This window comes from Sapajus apella, unplaced genomic scaffold, assembly GCF_009761245.1.
Source record: "Sapajus apella isolate SASKATOON/1434 unplaced genomic scaffold, GSC_monkey_1.0 scaffold7, whole genome shotgun sequence".
In the NCBI taxonomy this organism is placed as follows: domain Eukaryota; kingdom Metazoa; phylum Chordata; class Mammalia; order Primates; family Cebidae; genus Sapajus; species Sapajus apella.
In genome coordinates this window covers 33,327,558-33,348,425 of record NW_022436947.1, presented here as the reverse complement: position 1 = coordinate 33,348,425, position 20,868 = coordinate 33,327,558, and the positions used below count along the sequence as shown (strand labels likewise).

The window sequence follows — 20,868 nt, the reverse complement described above, 5'->3', positions numbered from 1 at the left end:
GTGGGCTAAATGCCCCAGTTAAAAGGCGAAGAATGACAAATTGGATAAAGAGTCAAGACCCATTCGTGTGCTGTATTCAGGAGACCCAACTCATGTGCAAAGACACATAGGCTCAAAATAAAGGAACAGAAGATTTACCAAGGAAATGGGAAGCAAAAAAAAAAAAAAAAGCCAGGGTTGCAATCCTAGTTTCTGATAAAACAGATTTTAAACCAACAAAGATCAAAAAAGACAAAGAGGGTATTACATAATGGTAAAGGTATCCATGCAACAAGAAGAGCTAACTATCCTAAATATATATGCGCCTAATACAGGAGCACTCAGAGTCATGAAGCAAGTTCTTAGAGACCTACAAAAAGACTTAGACTCCCAGACAATAGTGGCAGATTTTAACACCCCTCTGTCAATATTACACAGATCAACAACACAGAAAATTAACAAGGATATTCAGGACTTGAACTCAGGTCCAGACCAAGCAGACTTAATAGACATTTACAAAACTCTCTACCCCAAATCCACAGAATATACTTTCTTCTCAGCACCACACAGCACTTATTCTAAAATCAACCACATAATTGGAAGTAAAACACTCCTCAGCAAATGCAAAAGAACGGAAATCATAACAAACAGTCTCTCAGACCACAGTGCAATCAAACTAAAACTCAGGATTAAAAAAACTCACTCAAAACCGCATAACTACATGGCAACTGAACAACCTGCTGCTGAATGACTTCTGGGTAACTAACGAAATTAAGGCAGAAACAAGTAAGTTCTTTGAAACCAATGAGAACAAAGACACAATGTACTAGACTCTCTGGGACACTGCTAAAGCTGTATTTAGAGGGAAATTTATAGCACTAAATGCCCACAGGAGAAATCAGGAAAAATCTAAAATTGACAACCTAACATCACAATTAAAAGAACTAGAGAAGCAAGAGCAAACAAACTCTAAAGCAAGCAGAAGACAACAAACAACTAATATCAGAGCAAAACTGAAGGAAATAAAGACATGAAAAAAAACTTCAAAAAAAAAAAAAATCAATGAATTCAGGAGCTGGTTTTTTGAAATGATTAACAAAACAGAGTGCTAGCCAGACTAATAAAGAAGAAAAGAGAGAAGAATCACAATAAAAAATGATAAAGGGCAGATCACCACCAATCCCACAAGAATACAAACAACCATCAGAGAATACTATAAACACCTCTATGCAAATAAACTAGAAAATCTAAAAGAAATGGATAAATTCCTGGACACATACACCCTCCCAAGACTAAATCAGAAAGAAGTCGAATCCCTGAATAGACCAATAACAAGAGCTGAAGTTAAGGCAGTAATTAACAGCCTACCAACCAAAAAAGTCCAGGATCAGACAGATTCACAACCGAATTCTACCAAAGGTACAAAGAGGAACTGGTACCATTCCTTCTGAAACTTTTCCAAACTACAGAAAAAGAGAGACTCCTCCCCAATTCATTTTATGAGGTAATCTGATACTAAAACCTAAGAGACACAAGAGAAAAGGAAAATTTCAGACCAATATCCCTGATGAACATCAACACAAAAATCCTCAATCAAATACTGGCAAACAGTATCCAGCAGCACATTGAAAAGTTTATCTGACACGATCAAGTCAGCATCATCCCTGCAATGCAATGTTGGTTCAATATACGCATATCAATAAATACAATCCATCACATAAACAGAACCAATGACAAAAACCACACGATTATCTCAATAGATACATAAACGGTCTTCCATAAAATTCAACATCCCTTCATGCTAAAAACACTCAACAAACTAGGTACTGATGGAACATATCTCAAAATAATAAGAGCTATTTATGATAAACCCCCAGCCAATATCATACTGAACGGGCAAAAAGCTGGAAACATTCCCTTTGAAAACCAGTACAAGACAAAGATGCCCTCTCTCACCACTCCTATTCAACATAGTATTTCAAGTTCTGGCCACGGCAATAAGGAAAGAGAAAGAAATAAAGGATATTCAGATAGGAAGAAGGGAAGTCAAGTTGTTTCTGTTTGCAGATGACATGATTGTATATTTAGAAAACCCCATGTCTCAGCCCAAAAACTCCTTAAGCTGATAAGAAACTTCAGCAAAGTTGCAAGATACAAATCAATGTGCAAAAATCACAAGCATTCCTACATACCAATAACAGACAAACAGAGAGCCAAAACATGAACAAACTCCTATTCACAATTGCTACAAAGAGAATAAAATACCTAGGAATGCCAGTTACAAGAGATGTGAAAAAAAAAAAAAAAAAAAGAGATGTGAAGGACTTCTTCAAGGACAACTACAAACTCACTGCTCAAGGAAATTAGAGAGGACACAAACAAAGGAAAAACATTCCATGCTCATACATAGGAAGAATCAATGTCATGAAAATGGCCATAGTGCCCAAAGTAATTTACAGACTCAATGCTATTCCAATCAAGCTACCATTGACTTTCTTCACAGAACTAGAAAAAAAAACTACTTTAAATTTCATATGAAACCAAAAAAAGAACCCATATAGCCAAGACACTTCTAAGCAAAATGAACAAAGCTGGAAGCATCATGCTACGTTACATCAAAGTATACTACAACGCTACAGTAACCAAAACAGCATGGTACTGGTACCAAAACAGAGATACAGATCAATGGAACAGAAAAGAGGCCTTAGAAATACCACCACACATCTACAACCATCAGATCTTTGACAAACCTAACAAAAACAAACAATGGGGAAAGGATTCCCTATTTAATAAATGCTGTTGGGAAAACATTCAGTTTCCCTGAATGTTCCCTATTTAATAAATGCTGTTGGGAAAACATTCAGTTTCAGTTTTCTGCATATGGCTAGCCATATGCAGAAAACTGAAACTGAACCCCTTCCTTACACCTTACACTAGAATTAACTCCAGATGGATTAAAGATTTAGATATAAGACCTAAAACCATAAAAACCCTAGAAGAAAACCTAGGCCATACATTTAGGACATAGGCATGGGTAAACACTTCATGACTAAAACACCAAAAGCAATGGCAACAAAAGCCAAAATTGACAAATGGGATCTAATTAAACTAAACAGCTTCTGCACAGCAAAAAAAAAACTATAATCAGAGTGAACAAGCAACCTACAGAAAGAGAAAAAATGTTTGCAATCTATCCATCTGACAAAGGGCTAATACCCAGAATGTACAAGGAACTTAAAAAAATTTACAAGAAAAAAAAACCCCATCAAAAAGTGGGCAAAGGATATGAACAGACACTTTTCAAAAGACGTTTATGTGGTCAAAAAACATGAAAAAAAGCTCATTATCCCTAATCATTAGAGAAATGCAAATCAAAACCACAATGAGATACCATCTCATAACAGTTAGAATGGCTATCATTTAAAAAGTCAGGAAACAACAGATGCTGGAGAGGATGTGGAGAAATAGGAACGCTTTTACACTGTTGGTGGGAATGTAAATTAGTTCAACCATTGTGATAGACAGTGTGGTAATTCCTCAAGGACCTAGAACGAGAAATACCATTTGACCCAGCAATCCCATTACTAGGTATATACCCAAAGGATTATAAATCGTTCTAATATAAAGACACATGCACACATATGTTTATTGCAGCACTATTCACAATAGCAAATACTTCAAACCAACTCAAACGCCCATTTGGACAAAGAAAATGTGGCACATATACACCATCAAGTACTATACAGCTGTAAAAAGAATGAGTTCATATCCTTTGCAGGGACATGAATGAAGCTGGATACCATCATTCTCAGCAAACTAACATAGGAATAGAAAACCAAACACTGCATGTTCTCACTCATAGTAGGAGCTGACCAATGAGAACAATATGGACACAGGAAGGGGAACATCACACACCGGGGCCTGTCAGTGGGTGGGGAGCAAGGGGAGGGATAGCATTAGGAGAAATACCTAAGGTAGATGACGGATTGGTGGGTGCAGCAAACCACCACGGCACATGTATACCTATGTAACAAACCTGCATGTTCTGCACATGTATCCCAGAACCTAAAGTATAATAAAAAAGAAAGAAAAAAACAGAGCAAAGGATTATGTGAATAGACATTTCTCCAAAAAAGATATATAAATGGCCAAAAGGCACCATAGAAGATACTCAATATCATTAGTCATTAGGAAAATGCAAATCAAAATGACAATCAGATACCACTCTATACAGATTCCTTGGCAGAATTTCCCTTTTAACAAAAAGCAGCCCCCAAAATCATTTCTTTTCTAACAAAGAACAGCCTGAAAACTCAAGCTGCAGACATAGATAAGCAAGCCGGAAATTGCACAGGTGAATGCCAGCAGCTGTGCCAACAAAAAACGGCTACCCGGAAGCCAAGTATGTTCAACATGGAGGCTCCATCTTCTCTTTTGTCACCATGTGTACCGTAAAGAAGGAGACAACATGGCACCAGCCAGGTAGATAATCTTCATAATAAAAGATTAGAGTGGGGCGGCCAGCTTTTTCATATGCTATGCAAACAGCAAACCTAGTCCCACCAATCTTTTATGCACTATGTAAGTTAGACACCGCCTCCTCAAGCTTGTCTATAAAACCCACTGCATTTCATCATAGAAGCAGCAATCTGTTTCTCCAGGACCCTTCTCTCTGCAACAGAGACAGCTCTTCTCTTTCTTTTGCCTATTAAACTTCCACTCTGAACCTATTTGTGCATCTGCATCTTAGTTTTCTGTAGCTGTGAGATAATCAATCTCAGGTATGTACCCAATACAATGATGCCCCTTCAATAAGATGGCAATATAAAAAAAAAAATAATAGAGAAATTGGAATCTTCATACATTGTTGGTAACAATGGAAAACAGTTCAGCTGCCTTGGAAATAGTTTGGCATTCCTCAAAATGTTAAACACAGAATTAGTATATGACCTAGCATAATATGCTATCAGGTATATACCCAAGAGACTTGGAAAAAAAAAAAAAAGTCCACATAAATATTATTTATGCAAAGTTTGTTCACAGCAGTATATCTGAAATAGTTAAAAAGTAGAAACCACCTAAATATCCATCAACTGATGAAAGGATAAACAAACTGAATGGATACACAAAAATGTGATATGTTCATATAATGATGTATTATTTGACCATAAAAAGGAATGAAGTACCTAAGTCCTCATTAAACATCATCAACTGGTTCTTCTGACTTTAAAGTGAAAACAATGGACCAGGGGGCTCACACCTATAATCTCAGCACTTTGGGAGTCTGAGGCAGAAGGATCACTTGAGTTCAGAAGTCTGAAATCAGTCTGGGCAACATAGTGAGACCCTGTCTAAAAAAAAAAAAATTAAAATTAAAAAAAAAAAAAAAAGCTGGCCATGGTGGTGCATGCCTGTAGTCCCAGCTACTCAAGAGGCTACACTCCAGCCTAGATAACAAAGCAAACCCTGTCTCAAAAAACAACAACAAAGCAACATATAATAACACCTATTTTTTTTCTCCTCAGTGTTACAACAAAATGACATGTTATTCAAGGACCTGCAGTATGTTCTTCTACTTAAAATTGTAGTTTCCAAGAACCTACCAGTGACATTAAGTAAGAACTTACTGTACTGACATATGCTACAATATGGATGAAACTTGAAAACATTACATTAAGAAGCCAAATGCCACATAATAAATGATTCATTATATGAAATGTCCTGAATAGGGAAATCCGAAAAGCAAGACTGCAGATCAGTGGTGGCGAGCTTCGAGAACAGACATAGATATAGGGAGTAACTGCTAATGGGCACAGAGTTTCTTTTTTGAGTAATGAAAATATTCTGGCATTAGATGATATTATAGCAAAATTAGAATATATTCACAAGACACAATCTTGTGAATATAGTAAAAACTCCTGAACTGTACATGTTAAAGTGATTATTTTATGGTACGTAACTTATAACTCAATTTTTAATGAATGTGACTTCTAACAATGATGGAATAGGGTTAAACCTTTCCATTTTAAACAACTAGAAAATTGAACAAAATACACAAAATAATTTTAGGACAATGGGAACGAATAATTGGACAATAGCTGGATAACAGAAAACGCAGAACTGTGATCTTTGAGAGAAACAAGAAAATGAGCTTAACAACTGGCTCAGATTACCACTGGGAGACAATTTTCAGGCCACAGCAAAGGGAAGGGAAAGAAAGGGAAACAGAGCATGACAGTCTCTCTGAAGTTGGGAAGCAGAGATTACACTTCAAGAAAGCCAAAAAAGCTAGTGTTTGTGGGCGGAGAATTGGAGAAAAAGAAGCTGCAAAAAAAGAGGTTGTGGAAATAAGCAGAAAAATAGCTTCAAGTCTTCAGAGTACCAATCTGTGCATGTGTGAGAGGAAGCACAGGAAAAGAAATACTGATAACAACTCACAGAGCTCACACATGTTCCCACCAACCACAGTAGAAAGACCTAATAGTAAACGAGGCTAAACTAGCCCCAGGCTAAAGGCTGTTTTGGACCTGTACTAAAACTCAATCTCAAAAAGATCAGTGGTGGCTCAATGCTGTAATCCCTCCATTTTGGGAGGCCAGGGTAGAAGGATCACTTGAGGCCAGGAGTTTGAGACCAGCCTAGGCAACATGGTGAGACTCCCATCCCTACAAAAAATAAAAATAAAAATAAATAGCTAGGCATGGTAGTGTGCTCCTGTAGACCCAGCTACCTGGGAGGCTGGGACAGGAGGATTGCCTGAGCCCAGCAGTTGGAGGTTATGGTGAGCCAAGACTGCCCCACTATTCTCCAGCCCAAGTGACAGACAGCATGGCCCTATCTCAAAAAAAAAAAAAAAATTTTTTTTCAATTATATTTTTTTCAAAAGATCAAACTGATTCCAAGCAACTTAAGTGTGACCCAGAAAAAAGTCCAACACTACTTAAATGAAATTTTAAATAATCTAGGAACCCTAAACATATAGCACACATTTCCAATAGCCAATAAAAAATTACCAGGAATGTAAAGAGCCAAAACACATAAGGCCCATAACAAGAAAAGTCAATCAACAAAAACAAACCTAGAAATAATTAAGAACTACATGTTAAAATATATTTTATAGGCTGGGCACAGTGGCTCAGTCCTGTAATCCTAGCACTGGGAGCCTGAGGTGTGCAAATCACCTGAGGTCAGGAATTGGAGACTTGCCTGGCCAACATGGTGAAACCCCATCTCTACTCAAAAACAAATTTTAGCTAGGTGTGGTGGCACACACCTGTAATCCCAACTACTCAGGAGGTTTAAGCAGGAGAATCATCTGAACCCGGGAGGCAGACATTGCAGTGAGCCGACACTGTGCCACTGCACTCCAGCCTCGGCAACAGAGCGGGACTCCATCTCAAAAAAGAAAAAAAAAATTTATAAAAATGTATGCTTAAGAAGGTAAATGAAAACATCAATGTTGGCCAGACACAGTGGCCTATGCTTATAATCCCAGTACTTTGGGAGGCTGACACAGGTAGGATGCTTCACCTCAGGAGTTCGAGACCAGCCTGGGCAACGTGACAAAACCCGGTCTCTACAAAAAATACAAAACTTAGCTGGGTGTGGTGGTGTAGGCCTATAGTCTCAGCTACTCAGGAGGCAGAGGTAGAAGGGTAGCTTGGACCTGGGAGGCGGAGATTGCAGTGAGTTGAGATCACACCACTGCACTCCAACCTGGGTGACAGAGTGAGATCCTGTCTCAAAAAATATATATATACACGTGTGTGTGTATGTATATAAATGAAATTGAAATGTAAATGTCATAACAGAAACAGAAGATATAAAAAGACAAATGTAAATACTAGAGATGAAAATCACATTATGTAAAATTTTAAAACACACAGAATGGGATTAACAATAGATTAGACACTTGAAAAAAAAGATGAGCAAATTTATAAGCAATTCCAAGTAGATTATCTAAACATAGGAGACAAAACAACACAGGTTTTTAAGGCAATATACAATACCTTCATAATTTTAGGGTAGAGAAAGTTCTCTTGTGAGAATTTTTCATAAAAGAGAACTAACCATAAAAGAAAACTTAGATAAATTTAACTTCTCTCCAACAACACATCAGAGAGAAGGAGAAACAAAAAGGTAGGCACAGGGATACCTGAAATACACATAATAGATGACTTACAAGGGGTTCAATCTCCTTAGTAATTACTCCTTCAAAAAACAAGATACCACCACACACCTAAAATGTTAGCAAAAACTAACAAGTCTGACAACAGTGTTAGCAAGGACACAAACCAAAAGGAACTCTCATATACTGACAGCACATGTGGTATAACCATTTGGTAAAATATTTTGGCATTATCTAATAAAGTCGAAAATCAGAAACCCTATAGCCCAGAAATCTCATTCCCAGGATATAACTTACAGAAAAGGGAATTAGCATGAGAAAACATATATTTATTAAAAAACTTTCATAGCTGTATTATTCAACATGATCTCAATCTGGAAACAATCCAAAGTCCTTAAGCAGAATATTCGTATAATGACATATTCTACAGCAATAAAAATGAAGCAAAACAACAAGCAAAGATGGGCATGGTGGCTCACACCTGTAATCCCAGCACTTTGGAAGGCTGAGGAAGGTGGATCACTTGAGGTCAGGAGTTCGCGACCAGCCTGGCCAACATGGTGAACCCTGTTTCTACTAAAAACACAACAACAACAACAAAAAATAGCCAAATGTGGTGGCAGGTACCTATAATCCCAGCTACTCAGAAGGCTAAGGCAGTAGAACCCTTGAACCAGGGAGGTGGAGGCTGCAGTGAGCCAAATTCGCTCCACTGCACTCCAACCTAGGTGGCAGAGCAAAACTCTGTCTCAAAACAAAGACAGAAATAAAAAAGCAAACATATGGATGAATCTGAAAAAGGATACTACTTTCAAAAAAAACAGGGTAGGAGAGCACAATTTTTAGTTACAAAAATCAATGTGATATGTTTATGAGTGACATTAGTAAGGTGGCAGAGGAAGACTCTCCAGGACTCCAGCTTGCAGACACATTATTAATTTGAACCACTATCCATACATGAAAGTATCTTCACATAAGTTAAAGAAACCAGGTGAAACATTATAGCACCTGAAGATAGCACAGAAAAAAAGAGACACACTGAAGCGAGTCAGAAGGACAATGTCACATTACCTGTGTCCCCCAATACCAGGCAGCTAGCAAGGAGACAGATACTCACTGAATAAAGAAAAGAGAAAGAATTGAGCATTGGACTTTGCCTCAGTCCCTGACACCAGGTGTGCCCCATTAAAATGATGCTGGGCAGGCTGCCCCATCCCAATTTCAGGCCAGTACTTCCAGACTACATCACCTGGCCTAGTCCACTACCAGGCTGCCCCCAGTGACCCAAGGCCCCAGACCAATTGTCAGCTTCAGGCTCATCCCAACTCAGGCTCCAGGTTGGCCCCTGCAGCTCTAGGCCCAACTCAGCACCAAGCAACCCAGCATAGCTCCAGACTTTAGGGTAGCCCTAGTTAATATTAGCACACAGATTTCCAGTACCAGGCCAGCCCCTGAAGCATCATGCTCCAGACGAGCCCACATTGCCCCAAACACCAGGCCTGACCCAGCATCAGGTTGGCACCTGTGGCCTCAGACATCAGACCAGCACCCACAGACCCAGGCTCTAGGCCTGCCCTAGGAGTCTACATTCCAAGTTAGCCCCTGCAGCCCCACACTCCAGCAGACACAAAGTCCAGGCTCCTCTGGCAGACCCAGGGTCCAGACCCATTCCAGCTGAACCCAGCCTCCTCTGGCAAACCCAAGATCTAGGCTCATCCCAGCAGAACCTAGTGCCAGGCCAGCCCCCAAGGCCAAATGACTCATACCTGCCTCAGTGGTCCAGCCTCCAGGCAAGCCCTTGTGGACCCAGCCTCCAGGCCAGCACTCACTCACCCAGCCTCCATGTAGACCCTCATGGCTCTAGGCACAAAGCAAACACCCACAGAACCCAGCCTTCAGTGGACCCAGAGTCCAGGCTTACTTGAGCAAACCAAGGCTCCAGGACCACCCTTCCAAACCCAAACTCTAGGCTAACTCTGGTAAACCCAGGACCCAGGCCTGACTCACAGGCTTCAGGCCCACCCCAGTGCCAAGCCACGCATTGTGGACTCAGGCTCCAGGCCCATCCCCATGGTCCCAGGTGCCAGGCCCATTCCAGCAACTGACTGCTGCAAATTCAAGTTCAAGGCCAGTCCCAGTGCCAGGTCAACTCCTGAGGAACCAGGCTTCAGATCAGCTCTTGTGGACTAGGGCCCTACTAGTCAATGGGTCTAACTCCACAGGGGGCCAGGTGGCACTGTGGACCCTGGATCTAAGTCTGGTCCAGCCAACTCATGACCCACATTTGCCCCAGTAAATATAGTCTGCAGACCAAACCTCATGGACCCTCCTGTGCACCTGCTGACCTAGGTACGACAGCCTGCCTGAAGACACCAGCAGTAAGCCTGCCCACAGACCACACCAGAAAGCTAGCCAAATCTCTGGTCAAGTTAGCTGGTATAGAACTTTCCCAGGCAGAGCCAGTCTGAAAAGAGTGGAATAAGTTCCTACTTCTTCAAATGTGCTGGCACCAACACAAGGCGACAAGAATCACTGTCAGGAAAACATATCACATTAAACCAACATTAAAAAAACCAACATTAAAAAAAACCAACATTAAAAAAAATTGAGGTTTATGAGTTGCCTGACAAATAACTCAAAATAATCATTTTTTTAAAACTCCATGAACTACAAGGAAATACAACTAGACAAGTATACAAAATCAGGAAAACAATAAACAAAATAGGAAGTTCAACAAAAAAACAGAAACCATAAAAGAAAGAACCAAACTGAATTATAGAGCTATAGAACACAATGACTGAACTAAAAAAATTCCAGAGAGCTTCAACAATAGACTCAACAAACAAAAGAATCAGTGAGCTTGAAAAGGGGTTACTTGAAATGATCCAGTCAGAGGAACAAAAAGAAAAAAGAAAAAGAGTGGGGCTGGGCGCAGTCGCTCACGCCTGTAATCCCAGCACTTTGGGAGGCCGAGGCGGGTGGATCACGAGGTCAAGAGATCGAGACCATCCTGGTCAACATAGTGAAACCCCATCTCTACTAAAAATACAAAAAAATCAGCTGGGAACGGTGGCGCGTGCCTGTAATCCTAGCTACTCAGGAGGCTGAGACAGGAGAATTGCCTGAACCCAGGAGGCAGAGGTTGCGGTGAGCCGAGATCGCGCCATTGCACTCCAGCCTGGGTAATAAGAGCGAAACTCCGTCTCAAAAAAAAAAAAAAAAAAAAAGAGTGAAGAAAGCCTTTGAGAATTATGTAATACCATCAAATAAACCAACTCATATATTGTGAGTATCCCAGAAGGAACAGAGAGAGAAGAAACTTTATTTTAAAAAATAGTAATCACTTCTCGGCCTTTTGGCTAAGATCAAGTGTAAAAAATAGTAACAAAAGCTCCCCAAATCTGTGGAAAGATAAAAAATATCCAGGTATAGGAAGCTCAAAGATCTCCAATCAGGTTCATGGTAAAGAAGACTACACTAAGATATATTACATCGAATTGTTAAAAATCAAAAACAGAAAGGATCTTGAAAGCAGCAAGAGAAAAGCATTTCACATAAAAAGGAATTCCAAGATGGCTATGAACAGATTTCCCAGTATAAATGCTATAAGCCAGGAGAGACAGGGATGATCTATTCAAAGTGCTGAAAGAAAACAGCCGGCTACAGTGGCTCACATCTGTAATCCCAGCACTTGGGGATGCCAAGGTGAGCAGATCACCTGAGGTCAGGAGTTCAAGACCAGCCTGGACAACATGGAAAATCGCCATCTACTAAAATAACAAAAATTAGTCAGGCATGGTGGCAGGTGCCTGTAATCCCAGCTACTCAGGAGGCTGAGGCAGGAGAATACCCTGAACCTGGGAGGTGGGGGTTGCAGTGAGAAGAGATCAGGCCACTGCACTCTAGCCTGGGTGACAGAGTGAGATTCCATCTCAAGAAAGAAAGAAAGAAAGAAAGAAAGAAAACAAATCAATATTGAAACAACAGACTTTAATTACACTCTAGACCAAATAAACCGAAATATAGAACATTCCACCCAATAGCGGCAGAATACATACTCTTTCAAATGCACATGGAACTTTTTTCAGGATAGACCATATGTTAGACCACAAAATAAGATTTAATAAACTTAAGAAGACTGAGATCATATCAAATATCTTTTCCAGCCACAATGGTATTAAACTAGAAATCAATAACAGGATGAATTTCGAAAAATCCACCAAAAAATTCTCAAAAAAATAAACCATGCTCATGAGCAACCAATGGACAAAAAAGAAATTAGAAATTTTAAAATATCTTGAGACAAATGAAAAGACATACAACATACCAAAAGTTATGGGATGCAGCAAAAGCAGTTCAAAGAAGAAAGTTTATAGCAATAAATGTCTACATCAAAAAAGATTTCAAATAAATAACTTAACATTAAACCTCAAGAACTAGAAAAAGAACAAAGCCCGAAGTTAGTAGAAGGAAGAAAATAATAAAGATCAGGGCAGAAATAAATTAAATATAGACTAGGAAAACAATAAAGATTAATAAAACTAAGAGTTGTGTGTTTTTGGTTTGTTTTTTGGTTTTTGGTATTTTCTTTGAGACAAGGTCCCACTCTGTTGCCCAGGCTGGACTTCAGTGGCACGATCTCAGCTCACTACAACTTCCACCTCCCAGACTCAAGCAATTCTTCTGCCTCAGCCTCTCAAGTATCTGGGACTACAGACATGTCACCATGCCCGGCTATAAGAGTTAGTTTTTTGAAAAGATAAATAAATTCAATAAAGCTTTAGCTAGTCTAAGGAAAAAGATGTCTCAAATAAAACCAGAAATGAAAAAGGAAACATTTTAACTGGTATTACAAAAATATAAAGAATTATAAGAAATTACTACGAATCATTATATGCCAACAAATTGGATAACTTAGAAGAAACATACATTTCTAGACATATACAACTTAGAAAAATTGAACCATAAAGAAACAAAATCTGAACAGATCAATAATGAGTACAGAGATTAAATCAGTAATAAAAGGTCTCCCAACAAAGGAAAGCCCAGAACTTGATGGCTTTACTGTTGAATTCTTCCAAACATTTAAACGAAAATACCAATTCTTCTAGAACTCTCTCTAAGAAAATCAAAGATGGAAAAATACATCTGAACTCATTTTATTAGGCCAGTGTTACACTTCTCTCAATGCCAGACAACGACACTGAAAAGAAAATTCCAAGTCAATAATCCTGATCAACAAAGATACAAAATTCTCAACAAAATACTAGCCAATCGAATTCAATACCACATTAGAAGAATCACTCACCATGATCAAGTGAGATTTATCTGTGGTAACAAGGATGTTTCAACATGTGCAAATCAAATGATACACCACATTAACAGAAAGAAAGACAAAAACCATATGACCACTTGGATAGATGCAGAAAAGGTACTTGATAAAATTCAACAACACATCATGTTAAAAACTCAAAAAAAACTGCTATAGAAGGAATGTACCTCAACACAATAAAGGCCATATATGACAAGCCCACAACTAACATCATAATCAACAGTAAAAAGTTGAAAGCTTGTCATCTTATATCAGGAGCAAGACAAGGATGTGCACTCTCACCATCACTGTTCAACATAGCACTGGAAGTCCTGACCAGAGCCATCAGGCAAGAGAGAAATAAAAGGCATCCAAACCTAAAAGGAAGTAAAATTGTCCCTGTTTGCAGACAGCATGATCCTTTATATAGAAAATTAGATAAAGAACCCTAAAGACACTGCCAAGAGTGCTGGAATAAATGCATAAAGTCAGAGGATACAAAATCAACATACAAAAATCAGCAGCATTTCTAAACACTAACAGCAAACTATCCAAAGAAATAATCTGGAAAACAATACCATTTCCCATTTACAATAACTACAGAAAAAAAAAAAAGTTGTAAGTAAATTTAACTAGGGAGGTGAAGCATCTATACACTGAAAGCTATAAAATATTGATGAAGGAAATTGAAGAAGACATAAATAAGTTAGTAAACAATTATATACTGCAATGACAGTGGTAAGAATTTACTTTAGGTTTTTATTTTTTGAGCTAGACATCTTAAGGCTTTTTAGTATTTTTCCCCTCTTCTCTTACCTTCTGTTTGCATTCCCATACTTCTTCAAAACTCATACTCTTAAATTTTGCCCACTTACGAAAACAAAATGAATAATAAAGTATAAAGAAATAAAAGTAAGAAACTACCTGAAGTCTTGCTAGTTGTGCAGTACGGGCAACTATCTTATTGTATGGATCAACAATTTTTGCTTTTATCCTAAAGGAAAAAAGGAGAGGAGTGAGAAGAAAATCATTTTCAAAATATCAACAGATAAAAATCTTCCCATTCCATTTATTTATACAATTAAGAACAGTACCTATCAACAGCTCCCTGTAAAGCCCCAATTCTCGTCTGCATCATCTGAAGAACACCTAGGAAAACATAACAGCTTACATTAGCTTTACAAATTTACAAGCCACCCAACTTTTAATTTAACTTTAAAAAGTTAAATTAAAAGAAAACATATACATATGTAATTTTAATTTTTACTGTCACTATCCTAATCCAAGCAACCAATATGTTTTACCCACACTGCTGTAAAAGCCTGTAACTGGTCTCCTGCTCCAATCTTTCCCTCACAAAAGAAGCCTGACAGGTTATGATTGGTTATGAACTGACTGCTTAATGGATATGGGGTTTCCATTTGGGGTAATGGAAAAGTTCTGGACCTAAATACTGAGGATGGTTGTACAACATTGTAAATGTACTTAATGCCACTGAATTTTATGTTTTAACATGCTAAAAAACAATAAATTTTCTGTTTGTATATTTTAATACCAAAAAACTATGAGTGATCCTCCATGATACCCTCTTTGCCTCATCACTCCCATATTAAAACAATAGTCCACAGCTTATTATTTAACTCCCTAGGCTTACAACATGAGGAAATTTTCATAAAATTGGAAAAATATTTTCAGAAAGATCAAGCTTAAATTTTATTTAGGCTTCTGTTAGTGCAGACATTTAATTATTTAGAATGACATTCTTTAAAATTCAGTTTCTATATCCAATTGGCATAGATGTTTTCAAAGCACAGTATTCCATTAGTAATTAAAGTATAGACACGTCATATTTTAAATGCATATTAGAACCAATAAGCATTCCCATCAGCATACAAGTATACAATAAAACAGTTCAGTCCAATAGAATCATCTCTGAACCCAAGATTTCTACTTTTCTGCTGGTTTTGTGGTGTATTCACCATAAACTGCCAAGAATAAACTGCCATTACTTATAACTATTTTCTTACATCATATTCTCTCCACAACTCAGTTTCAATAGGTTTTCACCAATACTCCACCAAAACAGATCTTATCAAGGTTACCAGAAATCTACAAGTTGCCAAATTCTATTGCTGGTTCTGTCTTAACCTTGTTCAAGCTCTCAGAAATTCACAGCAGCTGACTGCTCCCTTTCTACAACATTTTTTGTCTAGGCTTCCAAATCATCACACTTCCTGGGTTTCCTCTTATCTCGTTAGTTGTTCCCACTTCTCCTCTATCAGACCTCTACATGCTAGAGTATCCCAAGACATGATTCTCAGATATGTGCTCTTCTCCATCTACAATCTTTCAGGGATTTCATTCAATCCCAAAGTTTTAAATAGTACTTGTTCAATAAAATACTGATTTTACACACACACACACACACACACACACACACACCCACACGCCGCTCTTCCATGTAGAAAGATTTTCTTTGGATCTGCCTATGTTCTCATTTCTTCCCTGTCTCTCTGTCCTCTTTCTCTCTCTTCCCCTGTACTGTTATATCAAATTTAAGATACCCAAGATAGGTTATGCCCTACCAGTAACCCATCAAAAATCACACTTCTCTCTAGGCTTTGACATCTCAATTACTCATACCATCATCTATCCAATTTTTGAAACCAAAATCCTTGGAATCACTCATGGTGACTTTTTTCCATCAGCTCTTTCATCTCCCATCAACAAACCCTATCAGCTCTGCCTACTTTATTTTATTTTTTTCTTTTTTTTTGAGACAGAGTTTTGCTCTTACTACTTTTTACTCCGTCTGCCACAACTCTAATCCAAGGCACCATCAAATAGCTTCCAAAGTAGTGTCCCTGATTCTACCCTTGCCTTTTTCCATAGAGCTATCAGAGTAAACTATTCAGAGTATTAATACCATCATACAATAACCTGATTAAACTCTTCCAATGTGTTTGCCATTGCATTTAGAATTAAATTGAAATTCCTCCCTAAGAACTTGATTTATGATTCTCTCCCTCCTTCACTAAACATCAGCCATTCTGGGCTACTTTCTGCCCCTCAAACATGCCAAGTTAATTCCTGCTTTCCCATTTATTGTTCCCTAGGCTAATCTAGTAACAGTTTTCTCCTCAAATCTTTACATGATAGCTCCTTCTTATCACTTAGATCTTGGCTCAAATCTCACCTTCTCAAAAAGGCCTTCCCTCCCCTTCATCCATCCCCATCACCCATTTTATTTTCTCTATAGAATTTACAAATAAAATTTTTCTGTTTTCTGAGATAGTTCTTACTCTATTGCCCAGGTTGGAGTGCAGTGGTGTCATCTCAGCTCACTACAACCTTCCCTTCCCAGGCTCAAGTGATTCTCATGACTCAGTATCCGGAAGAAACTGGGATTACAGGCATGAATTACAAGCATGATCCACTGTGCCCAGCCCTATTTTCTATCTGTATTTTTTTTTTTTAATCTACCTCCTGGACCAGAACATAGTTCCAAAAGGACAATGACTTTGTCTATCGTTCACACATGTCTACTACTTAACAAGTTCTCAATTAACATTTGATTGCCTGAATGAACAAATAAATGAATGAGGCTACCAGTTTTTAACAAAAAGCAGCTTAATAAATATTCCTCAAAAATTCCATGAGAACAGAAACTCTATTGCTATAGCTTTCTGAAAACTAGCAAATTCTCAAAGTAATATTTGGAAGGATTTTTTTTAAAAGAGAACATTTTAAAATAAAACAGGCTTAATAAACATATCTCCAAACTACTTACATGGTAAAAAAAAAAAAAAAAAAAAAAAAAAAAAAAAAAAAATTACATATTTAGGGGGAAAAAACAGATGAAGTAGAAGTTAGAGTAATAATCAATTTTTGTAATATATACATATACCACACTTATTTTTCAGCATCTCAAAATAATATTCTGGTAATAGATACATCATGCTAAAATAAATACTAACCAATACATACTTCATGTTTTTCAGTTATTTTTTGAGACAGGGTCTAGGGTCTTGCTCTGCCACCTAGGCTGGAGGGCAGGGACATGATCACAGCCGACCACAGACTCAAACTCTTGGGCTCAAGTGATCCTACTACATCAGCCTCCCAAGCAGCTGGGACTAGAAACATGTACCACCATGCCAGGCTAAGTTTTTATTTTTTACAGAGGCAGAGTCTCACTATGTTGCTCAGGCTGGTCTTGAACTCTGGGCTCAAGTGAACCTCCTACCTTGGCCTCCCAGAGTGCTGGGATTACAGGCGTGAGCCACTGCACCCTGGCCTACACCTCAATCTTTTATTTTTAAATAATTTAGTGAATATTCTGAGATGATCATAGGAATAGCCAGCCTTTGTACGCTACACACTCATACAAGAGATAATCACTGCAATTCAGTCTAGCAGTGTCTTTCAAATATTTCCATCTTTGAAGATCATTCTGGGAAAACAAGCATATTATAAAACAAACACATATTTAAAAACCAAAATGAGAAATATTTCTGTTGTGGTGATTCATCTAGACCTATACACACTCAATGTACTACCATGCCATCCTTATAAATTGTTACAAATAAAAAAGTAGCATGTTTTTAAAATTGCCATTAAAATACTACTTGCTCTCAGAAATCCATAAAAATATTATGAGATTTAAAAACAATTAAAACTAATGAGTTTCTGCACAGCCAAATAAACTATAAACAATAAAGAGAAGGCCAGGCGCGGTGGCTCACGCCTGTAATCCCAGCACTTTGGGAGGCCAAGGCGGGTGGATCACGAGGTCAAGAGATCGAGACCGTCCTGGTCAACACGGTGAAACCCCGTCTCTACTAAAAATACAAAAATTCAGCTGGGCATGGTGGCGTGTGCCTGTAGTCCCAGCTACTCAGGAGGCTGAGGCAGGAGAATTGCCTGAACCCAGGAGGCGGAGGTTGCGGTGAGCCGAGATCGCGCCATTGCACTCCAGCCTGGGTAAAAAAAGCAAAACCCCTTTCCAAAAAAAAAAAAAAAAAAAAAAAAAAGAGAGAAGAAATATTTGCAAACTATGCATCTGACAAAGGTCTAACATCCAGAATTTATCAGAAACTTAATTCAACAAGCAAAAACACAACTCCATTAAAAAGTGGGCAAAAGACATGAAGAGACATTTCTCAAAAGAAGACATACATGCAGGCAACAAACACATGAAAAAAAAAATGCTCAGCATCACCAATCATCAGAGAAATGCAAATCAAAGCCACAATGAGATACCATCTCACACCATTCAGAACGACTATTGTTAAAAAGCCAAAAAAATAACAGATGCGCGTGAGGCTGCTAAGAAAAGGGAATGCTTAAATGCTCTTGGTGGGAAAGTACAGCCACCGTGGGAAGCAGTTTGGTGATTTCTCAAATAACTCAGAACTACCATTCGACCCAGCAATCTTGTTACTAGATATATATTCAAAAGAAAATAAATTTTTCTACCAAAATGACACATGCATTTATACATTCATCACAGCACTATTCACAATAGCAAAGACATAGAATCAACCTAGGTACCTGTAAACAGTGAATTAGATTAAAAAAAAAATGGTACCTATATACCACGGATACTACACAGCCACAAAAAAAGAAATGAAATCATGTCCTATTCAGCAACATGGATAGAACTGAAGGTCATTACCACAAACAAATTGAGACAAGAAGAGAAAATCAAATGCTGTACAGTCTCACTTATAAGTGGGAGCTAATCACTGGGTACTCATAGACCCGAAGATGACAACAACAGACATCAGGGACTACTGGAGGAGGGGGCACTTAACTGTTGGGTACTATGCATACTACCTGGGTGACAGATTGTACCCCAAATCTTGGCGTTATGCAATATTCTCAGGTACAAACATATATATACATCCCCTGGATCTAAAATAAAAGTTGAAATGACTATAACAATAATATACTAAGTCAACCAGTATTTAGACCTTCTTAAATTTCCCAAGAACCTAGTGAGATATCTATCCCAGATTTCAAATAACAAACTACTAATTCCAGAAATACTAAGTTCTTTATCAGGATATCTTAGAAATATTGCACATGCTGAGAATAAGTTAATATCTTTAAGTACATGAGAAATACTGGGGAAGCACTAAAGAATACTGCATCACAGAAAACGATATCCTCTCTCAAGAATTTGATCAACATAAGGAAAAATCACTTATGTTTCTTTCGATGTACAATGATTAATAATAGTAATCACAAGTAATACTGTTAAACACAATAGTAACATTTCATACTTGTGAGATGTAGTTTAATTTAATCAAGAGGGAATTAAAAATTCATAAAAGATTTAGCCCAACAAAAGTAAGCAGATATATAAAAATAAAAATCCAATTATATGTAGCTTGACTATACTTTCACTAAAAAGAATTGCAAAAAAAGGCTCCAAGAAAGGCAAAAATAAGAAAAAAATTCATGCCTCCTTCCACTGCTACCTACTCTGGTATTGCTGACATTTTTGTTTTAATTAACTAACACTTACAGGTGCACTAAATATGTGCAGGCATTGTTCTAAGTATCTTGCTAACTCATTTAAATGCTATGTTAGTACATATTATACTCCTGTTTTACAGATAGGAAAACTTAGCCACTGAAGGGTTAACTAATTTGCCTAAAGTCAAACATCTAGTAAGCAGTAAAACAAGGATTTGAACCCAGATCATTTAGCTCAGGGGCCAGCAAAGTTTTACTCAAGTTTTACTGTAACATAGCCACACACATTTGTTTTCATATTATCTGGCTACTTTCACCCTACAATGGCAGAGCTTAGTAGTTGCAGCAGAGACTTTATGGCTGGCAAAGTCTAAAATATTAGCCATCCAAAGTAGCTTGCCAATCCCTGGTCTACCTCTACATAATCTCTAGCAGTTAATTGAAATATACCTTCCAATGACTCAATCCCAGTTGCTTGTGCCAGTAAATCTTCATGTCTTGCAACAACCTGAAAAGCAAAAATAAATGATTAGCTTTTGCTCTATTAGGTACCTTTCCTTGTAACCACAATGTAGAATTGAAGGTCACTCTTGATGTAGAAATGGGGCAAATACAAATGCAAAAGAAAAAAAACACGTTATTAAGGTGTGTTTGAGATGAATTATAAGCAGAAACACACATACATTTACAGTTCAACACAGATCAAGAGGAGATAAAGCCTTTTCTTAGCCCTACCTTAATCTGTTTGGACTGCAGACACAAAATGCCTTAGACTGGGTAACATACAAACCAAAGAAATTTATTGCTCACAGTTCCAGGGGTTGGGGAAGTCCAACATCAAGGCACTAACAAATTCAGCATCTGGTGAGAACCCATTCCTCATAGATGGTACCTTGTATCTATCTCCACATGGTGGAAGGGGCAAACAAGCTTCCTTGGGCCTCCCTTATAAGGGCATTAATCATCT

The 20,868-nt window shown here is 38.0% G+C and overlaps 1 protein-coding gene across 4 annotated transcripts in view; it reads right to left on the bottom strand.

The window, feature by feature from the left end:
- Nucleotides 1-20,868, bottom strand: part of COG5 (component of oligomeric golgi complex 5) — a 367,675-nt gene that overhangs the window by 338,770 nt on the left and 8,037 nt on the right. For all 4 annotated transcript variants that reach the window (XM_032275697.1, XM_032275699.1, XM_032275701.1 and 1 more), the window contains exons 3-5: nt 20,352-20,409; nt 14,513-14,567; nt 14,343-14,412 (exon numbers count right to left, since the gene is read on the bottom strand). In XM_032275697.1, the coding sequence (XP_032131588.1) occupies nt 14,343-14,412; nt 14,513-14,567; nt 20,352-20,409 (183 nt within the window). The remainder of the gene's footprint in view (nt 1-14,342; nt 14,413-14,512; nt 14,568-20,351; nt 20,410-20,868) is intronic.